The sequence below is a fragment of the Taeniopygia guttata genome, chromosome 16 (genome assembly GCF_048771995.1).
Source record: "Taeniopygia guttata chromosome 16, bTaeGut7.mat, whole genome shotgun sequence".
Taxonomy (NCBI): Eukaryota; Metazoa; Chordata; class Aves; order Passeriformes; family Estrildidae; genus Taeniopygia; species Taeniopygia guttata.
In genome coordinates this window covers 445238-468768 of record NC_133041.1, presented here as the reverse complement: position 1 = coordinate 468768, position 23531 = coordinate 445238, and the positions used below count along the sequence as shown (strand labels likewise).

The 23531-nt window shown below is 47.0% G+C and overlaps 1 protein-coding gene, 1 long non-coding RNA gene and 1 pseudogene across 3 annotated transcripts in view; 1 reads left to right on the top strand and 2 right to left on the bottom strand.

Annotated features, from left to right (window-relative positions):
- LOC115491912 (C-type lectin domain family 2 member E) overlaps positions 1-5461 on the top strand; it is a 10964-nt gene extending 5503 nt beyond the window's left edge. The window contains exons 6-7 of the mRNA XM_030260367.4: positions 4765-4878; positions 5152-5461. Coding sequence (XP_030116227.2) covers positions 4765-4878; positions 5152-5205 — 168 coding nt within the window. The 3' untranslated portion in view covers positions 5206-5461. The remainder of the gene's footprint in view (positions 1-4764; positions 4879-5151) is intronic.
- LOC140685172 (uncharacterized) overlaps positions 1-23531 on the bottom strand; it is a 655070-nt pseudogene that overhangs the window by 530348 nt on the left and 101191 nt on the right.
- Positions 1-23531, bottom strand: part of LOC140685189 (uncharacterized) — a 27260-nt gene extending 3729 nt beyond the window's left edge. Inside the window, exons 1-2 of one of the 2 annotated variants that reach the window (XR_012058470.1) lie at positions 23398-23531; positions 2396-2604 (exon numbers count right to left, since the gene is read on the bottom strand). This is a non-coding gene — a long non-coding RNA (uncharacterized lncRNA). Of the gene's footprint in view, positions 1-2395; positions 4777-23397 lie in introns of those variants that run through there. The other variant, XR_012058469.1, reaches the window with a different exon arrangement.

Here is a 23531-nt window from a genome sequence, read left to right as displayed (position 1 = left end):
CACAAGGGCAACAGCCTGTACTCAACAGCCCAAACTGCTGTTGAGCAGTGGCCCTTGGCCATGCCATGTTCTCTGTCTGTTCCATGTTCCCTGCCTCTCCTGTGTCCCTAAGGCTCTGTGGGGCTGAGGCAGCAATGAAATCCAGGGCAGCCCTGGGGTGGAACAACCCTGAGCCCAGCTGAGCCAGTTCACCTAATTCTACCCAGAGAGGGCTCAGGTAACTCTCAGAATGGGCCTTATGGTTCCCAGTCACAACTATTATGGTCCTAGTAATTCCCACTATGATCCCAGTCACTCCCAGTATCATACCACTGTGATCCCAGCATGGTTCCAGGTTCTCATTCACCCCTAATATGGTTCTGGTCACCTCCAGTATGATTATTCCCACTATGACTCCAGTCCCTCCCAGTATAATTCCAGTATGAGCACGGTCACTCTCAGTATGATGCCATTTGTTCCCAGCTCCCAATAACCCAGTATGCTTCCAGTCACTCCCAGATACTCCCAGCATTATTCCAGTAACTCCCTTTAAGGTTGCTTTATAACCTCAATTATTCCCAGTCTCTCCCAGTATATCCCACTTACCCCCAGTGTTTCCACTCACTTCCAGTTGGTCTCAGCAGATTGCAGCATGATTCTAGTTGCTCTTAGCCACTCCCAGTCACCTCTAGCATGACTGTGTCGAGTGTAAAAATATTGCAGTTTGAAACTTAGACCTGAAGTATTTCCAACAAGCTGTGGGACAGTAGCTTTTCCTAAAGGATGTGCAGCATCACAGAGACATCATCAGTGTGACTGTGGGTGCTTGGAGCTTTGTTCTGTGCCACTCTGGGATGTCATGAAACAGGACTTCACCTGTCACCAGCCCTGTCGCCCTCTGCCACCACAGCTCCTTGGACCTTGTGTCCACAAAACCAGACACAAAGAATTTCTGCTGCTCCCTTCTTTGCACAAATCCATGCAGAGCTGGGATTTTTCCAAACTCTTCTGTCTCCATTGCTCCTTATTCCTAAAGAACCAGCACTCCCTCCTGATGAACACTGCAAGTTCCAGGAATGGCCATCGGCTCCCTTTCCTGCCCAGAATTCTTGAAACTGTTTCTAAATGCTGCTCCCTTCAGCTCTTGGACAGCTACTCTGTACACAGAGCTGGGAAAAAAACCCACAGGTCACCTCTCATGAGGGAAGTGCTGCCAGAGTTAGAGGTGTGTGGGAAATCTCTGTCCCTCCATAGATTTTTCTTAGAGCTCTACATGGGGTGTGCAGAGATGGTTTTTGTATAGAAAGGATGGAGAGTGCTTCGTGTAACACTTTCCATCTTCATGTTTGTTCCCTATCCATGGACACAGAAACATCTAAGAGCCCTTTGCACAGACAGACCCATTTGGTCCTGGATAAAGAAGTGCAGTGGGGATGGGTGGGCAGCGAGTCCCAGAAAGGGGTGAGATCTGGCTCCAGCCCTGCCAGGTCCTGTCAAGGCTCAACGCCAGCTCCTCTGGAATGGGAAAGCCCTTCAGCCTTGTTCCTGCATAGAGGGGCAATGCTGGCCTAGCAGAACAGGTTGTTCTCCCCACAAGGTTCAGGAGACGAGAACACAACACTTGCAAATGCTGGCTGGAGCCACAGCCCAGGAACCTCATCTCTGGCAGTTGCTCTGGGACCATCCTCTACCCCAGGCTGCAGGGGATGCAGCAGGATCCTGGCTATCCTGCAGGGAGAACTGCACACAGGCAGGATTTAGTTCCCACAAACAGCCAAGCCAGGGGTGCAGCACAGCTGCTTCAGCCCAGCTCACACTGCTGTGCACTGGGCTCTGGGGCTGGAGCTCCCCACAGAAGGGATGGCACTGCTGGGCCACAGGAGACAAACCAGCTACAGCCTAAATCTCACTGAGGTAGGGGGATGGGAAGAGTCAGGAAGGTAAAGAGCAGTCACAGAGCTCATCCTGCTGGAGGGACAAGGGAAAAAGAGGTGCAACACAACAGTGAGGACAGCCGAGGGCTGCAGAGCAGCTCTGAATGACACCATAACCTCTCACAGCACCCCTGTGACATTGCTGTTGTGCAGTCTGGGACAAGCAGAGTGGAAAAGTCCAAGCCCTTCCTCACCTACAAAACAAAGGAGCCAGTGTATGGCTTTTGGAGTCCCACTTCTGCTCCCCCATGGGGCTTTGCTTTGGTCGGGCTGTCTGCCCCCAGCCCCAAGCACAGCAGGTGCTGTTGGCAGGACCAGGAGCTGACTCCCATTTCATTACATCCCACTGAGCCCTGCCAAAAAGCAGCTTGGCAGCCAACTGAAGAATTTGTTGCATCTGCCCCAGCAAAAGGGGGAACTTCTGGTGCCCAGCCAGGCCATGCCATGACGATCTGGGAGCATCCCCCTGGCTGTGGACTCACCTGCAAATTGGGTGTGGATATGTCTTTGAAGAAGGTGCTGGAACTGAAGTCAGTCTTCAGCTTGCCAGCAGTCAGGTCAAGGAAAAGATTGTCATCCTTGAGGTCGTCCTTGGTGTTTCCAGTAGCAGCATCACCTGGTACAGCTTCTCCAGGGGCTCCTTGTCCTTCCCTGGGGGCCAGACCAGGCTTTCACTGTTCTGCACAGGGTCCTAGATGTCAGTCAGACAAGCAGAAAATTAGTTGGATGGAGCCCAGTAGTGCTTGGCAGACCAGGTCTCCAGCTCAGCTCCAGCACAAGAGCTGTGTTTTCCCTTCTAATGGTCCCTGATCAGAGCTACAGGCAGGAGAAAAACAATCTGGTTTGCTTTGCCACTGGTTGCTAAGAGATGCATGGAGCTGTTACCTGCCAGGCCCTTGGATCCAACTGTGCATGTGTGTGAAAAACACGTTCACTCTCCTGTGAAAATTTAAAAAGTTTAATAAAGGACAATAGGAGAAAAGGACCATAGAGCAAAGGTTATTATGGACGGGTGCATCTTGGCACTCAGCCAAGACCACCCTGTTACCTTCAGGGAGCCCCCTTAAATACCTTCTCCCTTACATCAGCCTATTGCATATTCATAGACTCTTCTGCATAGAAAACTTTTCCCCAATCTAGTTTACATGTCCCAAGAACTGTTTACCATGGCTCCTCCTTGGTTCCACCTTTTTAGAGTATGCATATTCCTTGGTTGTGGTCTTTGTCCTTTTTTATCATCTTCAGTTTTGGCCCCAGCCCACATTATCTTCAGACAGTGAGTGTTAGTAGTTGGCAGATCTGTAGCAAGTATCTTCATCATCCAGTTCATTGGATTTTATCCCATCCAAGTAGGCATTTTAACACAAGCATACTTATATTAGCTATTTCACTACTATATCTAAGCTTAATTAACAACAGAAATAAAAATTATATATTTATAGCAAAGTTACTTTAACACTACAGTTATAAAATCCATTTCAATATTTGCAAAAAGCCAGTATTATAATATGTATCTATAACATTCCCTCCTTTTATTCTCTATAAATAATTTGGCTTGAGCAATATTTCTTGTCCACTTCCATTCTTTGGACTATGCTGGTAATTACTCGAATTACTCGAAAACAGGAGATTAAACAAGGAAGAAATATTAAACCAGTTGTAACACATAAATGGAAGAAGCCTAATTTCTTCCACCAATCTATTCCCAAATACTTTACCCCACCAGCTAGTTTTTAACACTTTCCCAATTTTCGACCAGTACCTGGGTTATTTTTCTGATATATTTTGCTTTTTTCAGGATGACATCCCTATTGTCATCTATTTTCAACAATCTGATTTATTATAAGCTTTCCACAAACACCCCCTTCTTTAGCCAATAAATAGTCTAAAGCCAAAACTTTTCTGATACACCACAGTTTTTGTTTGGCTTTGGTGACTTTATATTAATTCCAATGCCCAAGCAACTTTGTTTGTTAGCATCTCTGTAACTGTTTGGAGTCTTATAATACAATTCAGCATATAATTTAGGGCCGATACAGTATGCTGGTTTTACCTTTCTGTTTATTAATTGTTCTTTTACCAAACCTTGGACTGTATCTCTAAGGTCAAATGTGAAATAAATCCATCTCTCTCCTTTCAGACATTCAATTCCCAGTCTATTACCACTTTTTCCTAAGTTTCTTACAAGTCAATATTTTTCCCCATTTTACAGGTACTTAATTTGGATGGGTTATAACAGTGACTGTTGACATGGGTGTGTGTAATAAAAAAGGAACTTTGGTTTCTTTCCATGTAATGCTTTCAGCAGCATTTGTGACACGAGCTTGCCTGTATCCCAAAAGGGAAAAGACAATGAATGAGTGATAGAAAAAGGAATAACAGAGGTCTGGTATGTCTTATACCCCTACCTTCCCTGCCTATGAGGTTGCTACCCATAGCAGGTGTATATGATCTTCTCAATGGCAAGTACAGCGGCCAACCTAGGCTTGCCCTCTATATCCTTGTAATGTCCTTTTTGCTAATTACCAGGCAAATAGTTTTTGACACTCCTTAACTGTGGTTTCCCACCATTCCTCAGGTATCTCCCATTCAACAGGCACTAGTAATTCCCACCCACAAAGCAAAGTTTTGTCAGTTGCTTTGAGTTCTGTCTGGATGGGGGATAGATTTGGTACTCAACACTTCCTGCAATGAAAGGGTCAATTTTGTGAACTACAGTACCAATTTTTCCCACAATTTAAACATTTACATACAACCCAGCTAGTGTGTCCAGTATTAGGATGAATCAGACAGGGTATATGGTATGGCACTGATGGAAATTGTAATTCCTCCTCTTCTTTATATGTCACAGAAAATGAGAACCAAAACAATCCTGATCCTCCTGTTAGAAGTGGAAGTATTCCTCCCCAAGGAAGGTATCAGAGGCATCTCGGGACTTGTCCAGGCAGCACTTGAAACCACTGATGTAAGCTTGACCTTATTTCCCAATTAGCTGTGATTCTTTGTACGTGTCTTGGATCATTTGGCTCTTCCCAAACCATTACCACCCAATCCCTGTTTGAAAGTCAATTTGGTATCACATGGTTTAGATGTGATAGTGAAACATAATTTTAAAAATTTAAGATTTTAGCTGAGGGTTAGAACCAATTTATATTGAAGTTAGATACACCAATGATAAGTTAATGATTAGTAGATGTTTAAACTAAAGCTAATTGTTATATTCTGAGCTCACTTATAGAAGGAAGTGGAGCAAGTGAACCATTATAGGAACATATTGAAACGAGTAGAATGATGCCAACCACCTGGACTCTATGTCAATCCATCACGAAGCAGGGGGCCTTGGATCATGCCAGAGGGTCACAGAGACCTGATGAAGACCTTCCTGAATTCATCCATGGGACCACTGATCCAGTTCGAGACCACTGACCCAATTCAAGAGAACTGCACACACAAGAATGACTAATAACCTCATTTTAATACAAAGTGGGGATGGGAGGTGCTAGAGTTATGCATATATATTATTTTGGCAAATAAATAGAAGGCAAAAATCCTTGTGCCTTGGTCACGTGTTTTGGTAATGAACCTTCACCCCGTGCCGCCTGCCAGTGTGTTATAAATGAAAATTTGTCCAGCCAAATTAATATGAAAAATAAAATATTTATTTTGCAATCAAATTCTATCTAGCCAGCCACAAGGAAAGAACAGAGCCGAGCCCGGGGTCAGCCCTGGGTGTGCAACAAGGAGTCAGCCTCAGCGGAGGTTTTCCTCCATGCCCACACACCTCCATTCTGGTACAATCGAGTTTTATAGGGAAAATTCTGCCTGAGGCCAAGATTTCAGCAATCAGTCCTTTCCTTCTATTTAGAGTCCATATGTTAATAAGATTTTCTTTTTTGGAGATGAGGGAGAATAATTCAGTGTCGGAGTTGTTGAATCCCTTGATGAAATTTACGGGAACGCTGCATTCACATGTATCTGTCCGGGGATCTCCAAGATATCAATCTCGGGTCGTTCACGCGATGATCAGCACCTGGGGTCTCCCGTAGCTTTCCAGACATGGCCCATCTCCTGGCGAGCCCTATCTTCTTACTTGTAAATCAGTTTCCAACATACATCCAGTCTCGGAGGGGAGAAGGTGGGGGGGGGGGAAGTTGCAGCATCTTTGAGAGAAAGAGGACATGAGTTATGAGATTTGAGCTACTCCAGTCTAGGCCTCAGATTTGGGCCTTGTGGGCCTTCAAGCCTCTGACGCAGTTAGAAATTCAGAGCTTGTGGCGCAGATAGAAATAGTCTTAAGGTGTGATGGGGACCACTGGGTTGTCTGGGTGTGAATTAGTATAGGTTTTATAGTGTAAGGTGTAGGCCGTTTTAAGGAAAAGGTAAACAATGTTAGCCTACCAATCAGAGTGTCTTTGTTTTTGTGAACTATGTAGAAGCTTATATAAACTACCACCTTATCTTGAATAAACGGAGAACGCTTGATTAACCACATTGGTTCAGACCTGCATTTGTCTTGTCCAGCTTTCCGTTTTTCTGAGATTCCGTGGCTTCTAGTGGCGCCCGACCAGGGACTCAGGAGGCTCCGAAAAGGCTCCCAAATTACTTTTAGAGTAACGGGGAGCCGAGTTTGAGTCGCGCGACGAAAATTCAGGTCCAAATCACCTCATGGCGACGTGGCCGGGATCCCAAGTTCACTTTTTGTGAACGGGGATCAGGTGGAACGGAGCAGAAGTCTCCAAACTCCGAATTGGGCCGTTTCCCAACGGGAAGAAAAAGACTCTTTGCATTGTTGTTTGTTTGCGAGAGTCCGTTGGAGCAGTGGGAAGACCTCAGCGTTCACAAAGGACCTGAACGGTGGGTGTGGACGTGGCCGGGGCCGGGAAGCTGGAGCGGGGTGCTGCCTTGCCGAAGAAAAGCGAGAGCGAAGCAACCTGCAGAGGTTGGAGGTAAGCCGCGGAGAGAGAGAGAGGGTGAAAAGTTCACCATGGATGGGGATTTGCAAGCTTCAGTGCGGCTGCTCTTTCATATTCTCTCAAAGAGAGCTGAAAAAGTTAAAGAAGCCAATTTAGAACAGTTGGTCCTGTGGGCAAGAAGCAGAGGCAAGCTGCAAAAGCCTTCGCCGATTTTTAGTGAAATCGAATGGCAAGAGCTGGGGCAGCTGCTTTGGGACGCAGTGATAGAGGGCGGAAAAGACAAGAAAACACTATTGGAGCATGGAGACATTTGGAGAAAAGTTTTACATACCCTGCAAAGCATGCTTGCGGAGAAAAAAGCAGCGGAAGCCGCGGTTCAGGCATTTGAGCAACCCACATCAGAACAGACAGAAGTTCAGAAGCCATCTCGGGTTGAAAAATTCTTTAATGTTTGTAATATGCGGCCAGTGCGAGGGCAGAAAGCTCCAGTCAGTCTCTCTGTCAGGGATTTTGTAGCTCGTTTGGAGGGAAGCGCAGAGCCAGGAGTGGGGCTGGCTGACACGGGACAGACCGGATGCATGGCCAGGGCGGAAGCGTGCTCGCAAGCAGCAGATGTTAACAGCTCGGCGGTTCCGCAGAGTGAGGCAAACCCGGAAGGGGCCCCGTTGGGTCCCTCGGGAGGCGGGGAGACACCTGAGGAGGCAGGCGGAGTTGGTGACGAAACAGGGCTGAGTCAGGAGGAGGAACTCAGGGGCGGAGATCAAGGCAGAGACCAGGGCGGAGAAGGGAGCGAGGCGGCGCTGGCCCCTCACCTCCCCGCAGCGGCCACGGCAGCTGCCGCGGGTGCGTGCAGGCGCAGAGGCGCGGCTCGGCGGTACCCACCTGCGGCGGTGCGGCGGCGGCGAACAACCCAGCGCGGCTTGGGGAGGCTGGGCACCCCAATGCTAGCGGAATGGCAGAAGCAGCCACCCAAACAACACCAGAGCAGAGCCCTGAAAATGCCAGTTCCCACTCCACCACGGTAGCGCTGCGCTGCCCACTCCCACCAAGTTCAGATTCTGACGACTCAGAGCCAGACCTTCCTGTTGTCTATTGTAGCAGGGACAAGCGATCACAGAACAAGATACAAAGACCAAATATGTTACAGAAAAAAATAGCCCACCTTGCCACCCTTTCAAATCGTCAGGCTCAACCAGGGGAACCTCCCACTGGCCAGCAATTGGCATTGCCAGCAGTTTTAAAAAATCCATTGCAGTCACGATGGGCGTCAGTTGTGAAGGATGCTCTTTTAGACAGTGACTGGAAGGCTGCCAGCTCCCTGGCTTGTCCTGTTATAGTGTCTAATGGGAATGCCATCTGGGAGCCCCATGACTGGAAAATCCTACAATCAGCTAAGCAGACAGTCACCACTTATGGGATCAGATCAGAAGCAGCCAGGAACATCATTCAGTATATATTCACAGCAGATGTGCTTTGTCCCGGTGATTCATCTAATATTGCATCCCTGCTCCTGACACCTTCCCAGTTTCTCATGTTTGAAAGGGAATGGAGGCGATTGGCAATTGAAGAGGCCAACAAACACACAAATGTAGGGGACCCCCTTTTATGGAGTCCAGCCAGATATGCTGACTAGGCAGGGACCATATGCAACCAATCAGGTACAACTTACCTTTCCCGTTGAAATGCATCAATTGTCACAGCAATTGGCCCATCAAGCTTTGCTTTTGGTACCAGACAAGAAAAAGTTAGCATCCTATGCGACCATAAAGCAAGAAGCCACTGAACCATTTGGATAATTTATTGATAGGCTGTCAGCTGCTTTGAAGGACGCACCTGACGTGCCACCAGACGTTCAGGAACATTTATTCTGATCCCTTGCTTTTGAAAATCCTAACCCACACACAAGAACCATCGTAGCCACCCTTCCTCAAAGCTGTCCAGTCGATGAGATGTTTGTCAGAGCCACACGCGCAGAACAAAGCAACCAAGCTGCAGCATTCACAGCTGCAATCCAGGATGCAATTCAACAACAAGGACACATCATTGCAGCTGCTTTATCAAGCAACAATACAAGGAGACAGAAGACGTAATGAAAAAGTATAGCAGTACCGATTGTTTTCCAGGATACCAAAAAGGATGAACATTATGCAAATCAATGTTATTTCAAATACAATGTGGATGAAAATCACTGTAAAAAAATAGAAATGTTAATAATGATTTAATTGCCAAAAATGTCTCTGAAAACAAAGATTTGAGAAAAATCAGTCAGATGGAATGTTGGTATTGAGTTCACAATTTCTGTTTTTGAGTTTTTATAGATAATAATATAGGTAATTATGATTTTTGAGCTTTATAGATAATAAGATAAATGATGATTGTCAAGTTTTGTAGGTAATGATAAGTAGTGATTGTTACTAATGTTATATGAATGCTTTGAAAAAATTGTCTTAAACTATTTTAAACATTTCTTGTTGATAGGTTGATCATATAATGTAAGTTGTCTGATTTTTGTGATAAGAATTATTATTAAGATGTTAAGGTATTGAGGTGTTGTTTTAATATTTACAGTCAGTTTTCATATGTTTTATTGTCTTTTTAGGTGATTGATTGCAAGATGTGTTTTTCAGGATCCTGTGTGTTTGATTTTCTAACTACTCATGTGTTTTCTTTATCCAATCTTTTATGCAGCTGCAATTCATTTTCTTTTAAAAATTTATTGTCCAAATTTTGGTTCAAGATTTCAGAGTTCAAATTTTCAGATCTCTAAAGAAAAGGTTTGTTGTATTTAGAGAATTTTTGTCTTGAAAGAAATTTTAGACAGGTTCAATTATTTGATGGTTTGATAAATTTTTAATAATAAGGTTTTTTACTTATAACTGTTATTTCTAAGACTTTTGTTTTAAACATATCCTCCAATTAGAGTTCGAGCTCTGGCCAAGCTCTGGCTCTACGTGGATGGTGTGACTGACCCAGGTGTTTTCTGCATCAAAAAGTATTCAAGTCCTTTTGGCTTGGCAATTTGACCATGTAGGACAGCTGAGCCTCAAAGAGAGTTTTGGAGAGACATGATCCGGACATGTTTTATTCAAATCTCTGTTGTTTCAAGGTTTGTCAGCTGCGGCAGACTCTGGGATGACAACTTGATAGTGTAGCACTTGGTAACTGTGATTTTATATGTAATATTGATTGTGTATTATCTGATTGATTTTTATTTGTTGTTAGTTCCTTTACTATGTGCATTGTTTTGTTTTTGATGTTTTTTCATGTTTTTAACAAAGATGTTGATATTTCCATTTCTTCATGCAAGTTTTAGGGAACAGAATTGAGAGAGGACCCTCCAGTCCCTGTGGGGGTGTTGGGTTTGTTTGTGTTTTAACAGGTGCAGAATCTGGATGGATTTCAGTGAAGAATGTGGAACTTATTAATTGCAAGAGAGCAACTGATCTCTCCACAAGTGGATCAGAAGATGTACAGCAAAAGTGGATTGTGCAAAGATTTGTGTTTCACCCACAGAAGATCGTGGGCTTTGGGTTTTTTTTTTTTTTTTGTAAGTGTGTTTTTAATGATGTTCTAGAATTTTTTGCTAAGTTTTAGTAAGTTTTAGTAATGCCTGTGATTTTTCTGTTCATCTTGCCATTGTCTTTCAATGGCAAAAGAAAAAGAGGGAGGTCCCAACGTGGATCAACAGCAATCCTGCTTGAGTGAGTGTTTTTACCCGTCCAACCAAGACGTCTGGGCAGGACAGATGCTTTTGCTGCATTGATACGAAAAGGCAGAAACAGAATTTTAAAAATAGATGAAAAAGATACCAACCCGTGGTGATAACAACGTCAATGACAACAGTTTGCCTGGAACATCCTGTGATGAATCCAATTCTGATGAAAATTAAGTTTGTAGAGTACAGAGAAATAAGTTGAAATATCAGAGGTGTGAAGTTAGATTTATCAGAAGTTAGTTTATTAGAAGTTATAGTTTATGTTTAGAATTAAGTTTGTTTCTTTCATGTTAAACAGGGCATTCAAAAACCTGAGAAATACGTGGTGGGCCTCAATGTTTTTATTAAGCAGTGTTTTGGTTGTTGAAGTATCTGGAATCCTTGACACTGACAGGAGAGAAAATATGTGGATCACTTGGGTGGGCCAAACAAACTAGGCAAGATTAATTCTGCCTGTTGTTAGCCACACCGTCTAACCCCCTTTTCGTACTTGTTAAATTGGAGTCTCGTTGGGTCCCATGGCAGAGTTCAAAACTTGGACCCGAGCTCAAATAAATCTAAATAGCACTCTGGGAGCACAAGCTGTTGCATTTGTGCAAAACCTTAAATTTACTGATGACAGTCTTCAAGAATTTGATCTTTTGGGTTCTGTCCCAGGAAATTATTGTTTAATATTTGGATCTTATGCTACCAAACCAACTCAAGAAAATGGAAAATTGACAGATGACGACACTTGGTTGTCTCCCAGATCACCATTGTATTACAACTATTCAGAATATTGTAACAATTCGACTCAATCTGTGACACCGCCAAGAGGTGGTGCAGGAAAACTGCCCCCAGGAACCTTCCTCATTTGTGGGGACCGAGCCTGGTCAGCAGTCCCTCAAAATGCTAGGGGAGGCCCATGTTATATCGGTAGGTTGACACTTTTTTTTTCCCACCATACATCAGGTTCTCGAATTGCCTCAGAAGGCTCAACGAGCCAAACGCAGTGTTCTGCAAATGGACCCCAATTGTAAAGATATAGTGTCATTGTGGGGGGTGTGCTTCTGTAGTAGTAGCCTCACTTTTCGCCCCAGGAGTCGCCTCATCAAAAGCGCTCACACAATTGAGAACTTTAGCCTGCTAGACAGGAAAACAAATTAATATCACATCTAAATTGATAAGTGAGCTTGCTGCAGATGTAGACGATACCCGTCATGCGGTTCTACAAAACAGAGCTGCAATTGATTTCCTTCTTTTAGCACAAGGACATGGGTACGAAGAATTTGAAGGCATGTGCTGCATGAATTTGTCTGACCATTCTCAACCGATTTATAAACAGTTAACGCAATTGAAGGACAACATGAAAAAACTTACCGTAGTGGACACTCCATTTGATAACTGGCTCAATTCTTTAGGTTTTTCTGGCTGGGTCAAAGACTTAATTTGTTTTGGTATTGTACTTCTTTTTATCTTTATAGTTATTTTAATTGTTATACTGTGTTTTTTACAGTGTGTGCAAAAATTAGTTCATCGCGCCTTCACTCCAGCCTGAGTAGCTCAAAAAGAAAAAGAGGGAATTGTTGCAGCATCTTTGAGAGAAAGAGGACATGAGTTATGAGATTTGAGCTACTCCAGTCCAGGCCTCAGATTTGGGCCTTGTGGGCCTTCAAGCCTCTGACGCAGTTAGAAATTCAGAGCTTGTGGCGCAGATAGAAATAGTCTTAAGGTGTGATGGGGACCACTGGGTTGTCTGGGTGTGAATTAGTATAGGTTTTATAGTGTAAGGTGTAGGCCGTTTTAAGGAAAAGGTAAACAATGTTAGCCTACCAATCAGAGTGTCTTTGTTTTTGTAAACTATGTAGAAGCTTATATAAACTACCACCTTATCTTGAATAAACGGAGAACGCTTGATAAACCACATTGGTTCAGACCTGCGTTTGTCTTGTCCAGCTTTCCGTTTTTCTGAGATTCCCTGGCTTCTGGGGGAGGCTAGTACAAACGAGGTATAATCTAACAAGTATTTAACATTATATATTCCATACAAGGAATGGCGCAAATTAAGTTTATTACCCATAACACAGTGTAATAAATACACCACTTTCTAACTTTAATTAGTTAGAGGGTCTTTGTCCATGATTTTCAGTTTTAACGATTATATAGTCAATTTCTCAGGTTTCTTTGCAGGTCCTTTGAGTCTGCTGGCATGAATCCACCCTCTTTCCCTCAGATTGCTGCTTCAGAAGTACCTGAAAAGGACTTCTCAATAGTACAGGGACAGTGACAAAAGGACTACAATACTGTGCCAACATTCCCCAAAATATTTTGGGTTTAGAAAGAAGCTTTTTTCCACAGCTGCCTCTTCTTCTTGTATCCAGCTGTGCTAACAGCTTCAGAGGCAAATTCTTCTATGAGCTACAGTTAGTTAAACAAGAAAGGCCAGGCCGATTTTGACACAAGGTGAATCACATCTATTGCTTTTTACCCTCTGGGCAATGTTTAACTCTTTTAGCATCACAGACCTATTCCCCTTATCGCTTGCGCTGGTCCCTCTCCCTCTCTTCGCAGCGTCGCTTTCAACGCTGTCTCTCGCCCCTCCCCCGCTGCCGCCACTGCACTGCAGCAGCCTTAGCAAGGAAGGACCCGGCCCTAGCGGGAGCAGGCAGGATTCGCAGACAGCCACGTGCGCGGGGACCCTGGGGGTGTGCCTTGCCTTCCTCTTGCCCTCTCTCTCTCCCCTTCGACCCACCTACTGGGGCTGACGCTGCCATCCTGGACTCGGGGCCTCGGCAGTCTGGGAGGCACCCCCAGCAGCTCCGCCGCTGAGCCAGCCTGAGCCAGCCTTCTCCTCAGCGGCAAACCCGCACAATCCATGCCCAGCACCACTGCCGGGCCGACAAGGTCATCCGGCAACCTCGCATCCTCCGGGACCCTGGCACAACCGAGCCAGCCCCCAACCCCCAGCAGCGTCTCACGCAAACCGCGCTCTGCGCCGCCTCCACCGCGTGGGCAAACACTGGAAGTTGCTGCGCCAGGTCACCCACATTAATCAGCTCCTGCCACAGCCCCCTGAGACCTTGTCGCTCGCTCGAGAGTGGCCAAACACCTCCTAAACTTGATAAGCCCCAACCTGGCATCCCCAGGTTTCCCTGACATTCTTTTTATTTTGTAAGCATCTGGGCAAACCATCAGCATATTTTCTTTTCCCTTCAAGGAGGGCTTTTCTGCTAGATCTTCCTGAATCCCAGTTCAGCACTGAACAACCTCCAAACAACCATGTGTTAAGACACCTCCCTGCTCTTCATACAGAAATTGTATTCAAACTCCTGTCCTCCTCCAGTACCAAGTTACCATTATTCCACATTCCAAAATCCTAATCTGTTAGCCACCCTTTTTATCTTTTTCAACCTCTCTTTTTCTTTTTTCATTTTTTTCTTCTTTGTTTCCCACCCCCCACACCCCCACCGCTTTTTTTTTCCTCTGAATTAACACACTTTGGACTGCATGAGGTGTACACACAACTAGTTTATCTCTAAAAGTAAGTCCACAGCTCTCTCCTCTTATGATACAACCCCCATTTCCAGTTGCATCTGCAAGTTTCTCCCCAACAAGCTGATGTCTGCTCCAGGAACCAGCAAGACATCTATTCCTATTCCAGTCTCCTCTTTAATTACTCCATCTTCAATGGCAGGGATTTTTAACTTTTTTCTCTCTGCCTCTTCCTCTTCCACTGTGTCACTACCTATATCATATCTCCCTGAAATCTCCACCACACAAGTTCTCTCTGCCCCAGAATCAACCACAAATTCCAATACTTCCTTTTGGGGGCCTGCTTCCCAAGTTACCAAAGGCTCCAGATGGCATTCTTCCCCCAGTAAACATAGCCTATGATCTTTCCACTCCTTCACAGGGCACTCCCCCTGAAGCACCTCCAAGTCTCCCTCTAAGTGAGGGTGTTCTCCACCACTGCAGCAGCAATAGGCATTCCTAGTCCCTTCCTGAGACCCTGACCACAGTGGGGCTCTGCTCCCCTCCTGAACCTCTCCCATAGATACAGCGGGAGCTGAAATCACTGAGAGAGCAGAGACAAGAGCAGGGGATGGCAGTGAGGCTGGAACCAATAAAAGGACGAAGTTAGGAGGAAAGCCAGAATCAACAAAGAAGCAGAGGTAGGAGCAGGAGCAGGCGGCTCTAGAGTCATGGTGGGGACAGGAATGGATGGGGAGGGCTGGAGTTCCTGACAGAAGCAGAGAAGCTGATACAGGTAGGGAGACTGGAGCTCCTGACATGAACTGAGAAACTGGAGACAGGGAGAGGCAGCATTTCCAGGGGTCCCAGGCCCTTTCTCTGGGACCCTCATTTCCCCAGGGCCCCACCTGCACGTCTCTGCTCCAAACCATTCCCCTGACAGCTTAAACACCTCCCACTCTTCACAGCATAGAAAATCCATTATCTTCATTAGTATAATACAATCCACCTTCCTCCAGAAAATAAACTTTAAAACAACAATCTATATCACATATACTTTCATTCATTCACACTCGCTCACTTTTATTTCTTTATTATCTCACTAATTCTCACTCACAAGAAGACAACAAGAAGGTACCTTTTACTTTCAAGTCACTTGTTAATATCCATCCATGGGTATTGTAAAGTCTCAAAATGTTATTGGCCAACCCCAGATTTTCTTGGGCATCCCTCAATCCAGGAGTGTTGTCCAACCCTGTTAACAACCTGGGCCTCTGCTAATCGTGCTGTCCACAATCTTGTTTTTTATTCCTCTAGTCTAACCGTTGTCCTCACAGAGGAGCATCATTTATCGCTGGCCAGGGGCTATGTACAAATCACGAACGGGAGGGGACTGCTGAGGAACGCATCTCCAGCTGTTTATTTTTTAGTTTCAGTCTCATTACATGGTTATGACAATGGGAAGATGCCAGCAGCTCACATCCCAGGCAGCAGATCAAGAACTTAATGTTACAACTTATTTTAAAAGCTTTTTGACCAATCACACAAAGCAAAAGCATATTGACAGTAGTTCTATCCAGCTATCCAACATAAGCACATGTGTTGGGAAGGGTAGATAAATATGATTGAGAACCACAATAGTACAGCCAGGACGAATATAACGCCCCCTACTGGCTGGGCAATCACCCTCACCTACAGAGGGGTCCAAAAGCCAAATGGACTGTTCCATCTCACCCCCCCAGAATGTATGGTTCACCCCACACCTGTAACCCTCCCCTCAAACATCAGGTGTCTGTGACCCCATTGGCCGAGGTCCTGTTCCAGCCCACCTTGGAGCCCCCCTTGATAAGGGGTCTCTGGGGGGTCGGACACCCTCTTGGATCTTCCCCTCTCCTCCTGGAACTTCCTCCGGGAGTCCCTGCTCCCCTCTTTGTCTCTCCCCTCCCCCATCACCTCAGGCCCAGCCACGTGCTGCTACACAGCATGAGGCAAGGCCACAATGCATCCTGAATAAACCTCATCCCCCAAGAGCAACCAGCAGAGATCTCGCTTATATTCACCCCAAATCCGTCCGTGGAACCCCCATCGAACGTCTTTACAGACTGGCGCCCAACTTCGGATATGAATCCACGGTGACCTGCAACCACACCCGTCTGGATGCCTTCCCAGCTTTTCTACCTGTAGGACACCTTTCCATGGACAGTAACTAAATAACCACGTATTTCCTCACCATCGCTGTCGTGAGCACGGCATTTTGCTGCTAGGCAATGCTGAAGCCAGAGCTCTTTAAAAATTGCCGAGGCAATCCTCGAGCACCGCAACTCGTTACCAAGTAGCGAGTTTTTGGAGCCCTTCGAGGATTTCTGCCCGTTATGTCTCTGAGCACAGGCGACCACCGCGATTCGGCGGCGACCTAAGGCTTTAGGAGACTTGCCGTGGCACGCTGCCATGTGCAGAGAGCAAAAGGCAAGCACTGCTTAGCACTGCCCGCGCTGAAGCTCTGAGGGGGGTTTGGAGCTCCCGAGCACCGGAAGCTGTCCCTGAGTGATGCCCAACTCCGGAGCTCTGAGGAGACCCCCCGGAGGGTCCTCAGCACCGACTGGAGTGTACGTTGGAACCCGACGGAGGACCCCGCTTCTGCGACACCGAGGTGAGCCACACTGGTTTAAAAATGGGACAATCCCACTCTGCTTCTGATCGAGATCTCTATAAGCAACTTAACCACCTTTTACGTAGCCATAACAGTACCCTGTCTAAGAAAGAACTAAGAAACCTCCTAGAATGGATCTTACTTAATTTTCCAAATGCCGAGCACTCTGCTGTGTTTTATGGAGACTTTTGGGAGTCCGTGGGACATAGACTTTTTAATGATATTTCACGGCGCGATCCCTACGCTTGCAGACTACTTCCTGTGTACATGACATTAGCAGAGCTCTGCGCTTCTCAAAAGCCGTTGATAACAGCCAAACCCCTCCCTGCCGCAGCCCCGCAATCCCCGCCGAGCCGCCCGGAACCCCCCGCCCAGGCGACCACGCCGGCCATGCGGTGGCTTCCGAGCGATTGGCCCCCACTCCCGTGGCCACGCCTCCCCTCCCGAGCCATCCGGAATCCCTCCCTGCCGCGGACACGCCTCCCCTCCCTGCCCTTGCGGCCACCTCTTCCCCCCCGACCCACTCTGCGGGCCCCGCCTCTTCCCCGCCCAGCCCCCCAGCATTGCCTGTCCCGGCTATGGTGGCTACTATAGCCGAACTTCTACAAACTCAAACAACAGCTATTTTGCAGGTGCTGCACGCGCTCGCCGCCGCGGCCACCCCACCGAGCCGCCCGGAAACCCCCCTCCCTGGCGACCACGCCGGCCATACCGCGGCTCTGGGGCGGGCGGCCCCCACTCCCGTGGCCACACCCTCCCCCTCACACAGCCCAGACCCTGCCCTTGCTTCCACCTCTTCCCTCCCGAGCCACCCAGAACCCCTCCCTACCGCAGCCACGCCTCCCCCCCCGAGCCACCCGAAACCCGCCCCCGCGGCCGCAAACCCAGCACCCCCCGCACCTTCTGGAGATGCCCCGGGACCCAGCGCCGTGCCCCTGCCGCCCCCCCCCCCCACTCCCGGACTCGCGGCCAGCCCCCTCGGAGGCCGTAAACCTGACCTCCCCACCCCCCTCCACTGCAGCGCCACAGCCCACGGTTCTGGCTAAACCCCAGCCGCTCCCGCTGGCAGCATTTCCTGGTTTGCCGACCCTATCACCATATCCCTCCGCATCCCTCCCTCCGCCGAATCTACATTCTACAGCTGCACCTAAAGCCACAGCTATGGAGTATCCTCCCGCTCACGCCGGCTCTTCACAAGTGCTGCTGCCGACGAGCTCCACCCCTCCTGCTCTTCTGCCTCAGCTGACGGCAGCCCCTGCCTCCCGCACAAGCAGCTCCCCACCGCAGCTTATGACAGAAACCATGCAGCGAGAGGGAGAAGGAAACAATGTGACAGCAGCTTTGACAAATAAAGGACAGACAGAGAACTATTTTACCTCTGCAAACCCTAACCTTTCTATCCCAATCTCACCAAATTCTCAGCAAAGTGCTAACAATCTTCAACTGACAAACTGCCTTGAAATCGAATATGATAGCCGCAAAGAGGACAGTCTGCATCCCCAAGCCATGCCAGTGGTATTCAGCCAGCAAACAGCTGTCCCATCTCAGGAGGTGAAAGAAGTCCTCACAGCAATCAAGGACAGTGGTATCTTCTTTTCCTATTTTAAACCACTGTTAAAAGGTACCATAGAAAAAACACACCAAACCTTAAAACGCATTTTGAATCGAAAGAAAGGGGGAGTAGAGCAGGCTGCACCTCAAAGGAAATTGAAAAAGGCTCTGTATGCTCACAATTTTCTAAGTAGCTCTGCAGGAGAGCCTCGCCCCCCCCATTTATAGACATTTCCTGAACACCAAAAAAGTAAAAATAAAAGGGCACCCCCCAGCTTTACTCAAAATCTTAGATTCAGGACATATACAAGGTCCACACAGGCTTCTAACATGGGGGAAAGATTTTGCTTGTGTTTCTACAGACCAAGGACTCCAGTGGGTCCCAGCAAAGAATGTGAAGCCCTACCACGCACCAAAATCCGCTGGCACCCCCAGACCAAGCAGTACTTCTGCAAGTACAAGCCAAGAAGCCAGCACCCAGACCAGAACTACGCTGGGTCATCAAGAGAAAATGACCTGCCAGAAACAGCTCGAGAGAAAAATGGACTTTTTATCGTTTATATGCGTACATGTTGCTTTTGTTCTTCTGTTTCAGTTTTTGTATTGAAGTTTTACTTGTAATTCAACCAAAGACAAATGCCTGGGTAGCTTTAGCCAAGCCTGCAAGCTCTAAGACCACCTATATATCTAACACAAACCCTAACAAACCTTTTTCAACCCACTTAATTATAAGACCTTTCCCAGACAGCTCTGACAATGCCTCCCCTACTATAATCAGTGATTTGGTAACAATTAGCCCATAGCAGCTACACAGTTTACTTAATGGTTTGAGCCTTGCACCTTAGCTAAAGGAACTCTGTAAAATAAGCTTGACTGTTCCAGTAGTAGTAAGTATAGTTTTAGTAGCAATACCCTGTACACCTCCAAGTGTGCAAAAAATAGTTGTTAAGTCAATATTTAGTATTTCAAATGGTTCAGTGAAAACAGAGGAGATGTTGGGAAGGGCAGATAAATATGATTAAGAACCACAATAGTACAGCCAGGATGAATATAACACCCCCACTGGCTGGACAAACACCCTCACCTACAGAGGGGTCCAAAAGCCAAATGGACTGTTCCATCTCACCCCCCAGAATGTATGGTTCACCCCACACCTGTAACCCTCCCCTGAACCATCAGGTGTCTGTGACCCCATTGGCCGAGGTCCTGTTCCAGCCCACCTTGGAGCCCCCCTTGATAAGGGGTCTCTGGGGGGTCGGACACCCTCTTGGATCTTCCCCTCTCCTCCTGGAACTTCCTCCGGGAGTCCCTGCTCCCCTCTTTGTCTCTCCCCTCCCCCATCTCCTCAGACCCAGCCACGTGCTGCTACACAGCACGAGACAGGGCCTTTCTGCATCCTGAATAAACCTCATCCCCCAAGAGCAACCAACAGAGATCTCGCTTATATTCACCCCAATCCGTCTGTGGAATACCCCTTCAAACATCTTTACACACATGTACCTTTGGTTAAAACAATGCTTGCTTGTTTTGAATACAATACCTGCTTGTAAGCCTTAAGATACAATGCACAGAGCTCCATTATTAAGCTTAAAACTTCCTAATATCTCACTAGTATAGTCCAATCAAGACAAGACCAGATGTGAAGACCATGCTATGCTCTGACGCCAGGAGCAATGGTCTGTCCTGGAGCCTTTGGCAGAAGGTGTCTGATGGGACTCGAGGTCAGCCACTGAGATTTTAGAGTCAAAGCTATAGGGAGTCTGAATCCAACTACACTCCAACAGAGAAGGAAATCTTAGCAGCCTATGAAAGAGTTCAAGCTGCCTCAGAGGTAAAAAGCACTGAAGCATAACTCTTCCTGGCACCACAAATACCGGTGCTGCGGTGGATGTTCAAAGCAAAGGTTCCCTCTACCCACCATGCCACCAATGCCACACTGAGCAAGTAGATGGTCCTCATCACACGGCGTGCCTATATTAGAAAACTAAACTGCCCTGAGATTTTAGAGGTAATTACAAATTGGCCAAAAAGTGAAAACTTTGGTCTTGTAGATGAAGAAGAACAAGAGCAAGTGACACAGGCTGAAGAAGTTCCACCATACAAGCAACTGCCAACAAAAGAAACACTTTATGCTCTTTTTACTAATAGTTCTTGTTGCATTGTAGGGATGAAACAAAGCAGAAAGCAGTCATATGGAGCCCCACACAACAAGTTTCAGAGGCTACTGAAGGAGAAGGTAGATCAAGCCAACTTGATGAACTCAAAATTGTTCAACTGGCCCTAGACATTAGTGAAAGAGAAAAGTAGCCAAAGCTTTACCTTTACACTAATTCATAGATAGTAGCCAATGCCCTGTGGGTTTGGCTAGAAAAATTAAAAAAAGGTAAATTGGCAACATAGAGGAAAACCAATTTAAGCTGCTGATGAGTAGAAAAATATCACTACCAAAGTGCGGCTTTCGGGGGTCACTTGCGGCTGTCCCCCGTCCCTCCCCGGCCCCCCGGGACCCCTCCGGCTCGCTGTCCCCTCAGGGGACCGGGGTTTGCCGCGGTCCCGCTGCACTGGGCTTACCAGGCAGCGGCTGGGTTTGCACGGTCCGAGCGGCGGTGCGCCTCGGTCGCCGCAAGGAGTCGAGATAAAGAGACGAAGAGAGGTCAGTTGTATGCAGTCCAGAAAGACTGTATTGCCTGAACAGTTGCAGAGACAAAAGACCCTGGGCTACTGCCCAGATACAGTTTTATACAGCAAAATTAACAGATAAGGTCTAAACAATAGAGACAGTGTTCAGCATGGGCCCATCAGAACCACCCCAGGGGTCAGGTCCAATGGGAACTGCTCAGGGGTGGGGAGAAGGGGGTTTGCATAAAGATGCTGAAGCGAAACTTTCCCGAAACAATGGGGCATACATAAATGTATCTTTTCCTCATACCTAAATGTATCTTTTCCTCAGTTTCCAACTCCCAAGGCCTTTCTAAATCCCTTCTCCACACTACCACGCCAGCGTGATAGCAACACCAAAGTAGAGAAACTACCTGTGAAAGTCCACCATGTAGATGCCCATGTCCCCAAGACTAGAACCAATAAAGAGCACCAAAACAATCAGCAGGTAGATCAAGCTGCAAAGATAGAAGTGTCAAAGATAGACTTAAATTAGCAACATAAGAAAGAGTTGTTCCTATCAAGATGGGCTCATGATGCCTCAAGTCATCAAGGTACAGATGCCACCTATAAGCGGGCACAAGACCGAAGAGTAACCTAACCATAGGCAGTATGTCTCAGGTGAGACTGTGCTGCCATGACTGTGAGACATGTGCTGCCATCAAGCAGGCCAAGCAGGTGAAGCCCCTATAATATAGTGGGTGGTGGTGCAAATATAAGTATAGAGAGGCCTAGCAGATTGACTACACCACACTGCCCTAAACATGCCAGAGTAAGTGCTATGTGCTCACAGTAGTAGAAGCCACCGTGAGATGGCTAGAGACCTACCCTATGCTTCACGCTATTGCCCGTAACACCATCCTAAGCCTTGAAAAGCAGGTCCTTTAGAAGCATAGTACCCCTAAGAAGATTGAGTAAGACAATGAGAGTAATTTCAAGAACAGCCTTATCAACACCTAGTCTAGGGACCATAGCATTGTATAGATGTAGCCTATCCCCTACCATGCACTAACTGCAAGCAAAGTAGAAAAGTACAATAGACTGTTAAAAACCACCTTAAAAAGACTGGGTAGGGGTATCTTTCAAAAATTGAGACCAGCATCTAGCAAAGGCCATCTAGTCCCAGTAGTACATGTCAAAAGTTTGTTAGGGAAGACAGTTTAGATCAATTCTGCCTTGAGTACAGACAAACCCATTCGTGGGGTTGTCTTTGCTCAGAGACCAAGTTGCATATAGTAGATAATAGAAAAAGATAAAACAACACAGTGTGTACCTCAAGGAGATCTGATTATTGAGAACTATGTGTAAATATCACTGTTATTGTTAGTGTACATATCACTAAATGTTACTGCCATTGTCTATATATAGCTGTATACTATATATATATATATATATGTATGTATGTATGTATGTATAATGTATGTGTTTGTAGAGTTAGTATAGACCAAGTGAGTTTTTGCTGGAGAGATCCCCCATTCCCAGTGCTGAATAAACAAATCCCTGCTCTGTCTGACTGTAGAGCAGGGATTTATTTTCTTGCCCAGTTTGTCCCATGTTGGGGAAGATGAAACAAGAAAGCCTTATAAATATGATTGCCTGGCAAAAGATTTAGAAAATACAGAGATTGAGATGGTAACAAGTTTTGAGATACCAAACCTTAGTTACTGAACAAGTAGAAAACAATAGTACAGCCAGGATGAAGACAATCCCCCCTACTGGTTGAACAATGCCCTTACCTACAGATAGGTCCAAAGGTCAAATGGACTATCTGGGGGTTCTATCTCACCCCCCAGAATGTATGGTTCATCCAACACCTGTAACCCTCCCCTGAAACATCAGGTGTCTGTGACCCCATTGGCCCAAGTCTTGTTCCAGCCCACCTTGAAGCCCCCTGATAAGGGGTCCCTGAGGAGCCAGACACTCTCTTGGAACCTCCACCCTCTCCTGGAACATCCTGTTACCTCTCTCTACCCCTTGCCTCTCCCTTCCCCCACTCCCTAGGGCCTGCCACTCGTTGCCTCTGGCGACCCAAAGCAGGGCCTTTCACCATCTCTAATAAACCAGATATTCTAAGAGCAACCTTCAGAGATCTCTCGTCTCCATCCATCCAAACCATTCTGGAGTCCAGCTTCCCCGCAGTCCCACTCCACCTTTCCCTCCCCTCTCCTCCCCTTCCGCAGCATTCCCCCAGTCTACAGCTGCTTCCCAGCTCATTTAAAGGGGTCCCACTCTTCCCCCGCTCTTCCAGTCCTTCTCCATCATTCCCACACTCCCCAGTCCCACCCCCCGTGTTTGGTTTTGGGGGTTCCAAGCCCTTCCTGCTCCGTTTGGGCGTCCGGACCCCCATGTCATTAATTTTGGGGCTCCCATCTCCCTTCTCACTGCGCTCCCCGCTCCCCCCGCGGCCGGGGGGGCTCCCAGCACCACCAGTGCCACCATACGGCCCCAGCTGCCCCCGCACGCCCCATCCCCATCATCCCCATCTCCAGGGTCACCTCCCCCCTCCTCAAATTCTGCTCCCTGGGGAACTGGGCGCTGCGGATCCACCTGGCAACTGATGAGTCATCAGCGACAAACGGTCTGATTGGCTGAAATTGGCCCCCGCGCAGTTTCTGATTGGCTAGCGCTGTGCGAGGTTCTGGGCTCAGCCTGGTAAGTGGAGAGTCAGAGCCGTCCCGGGC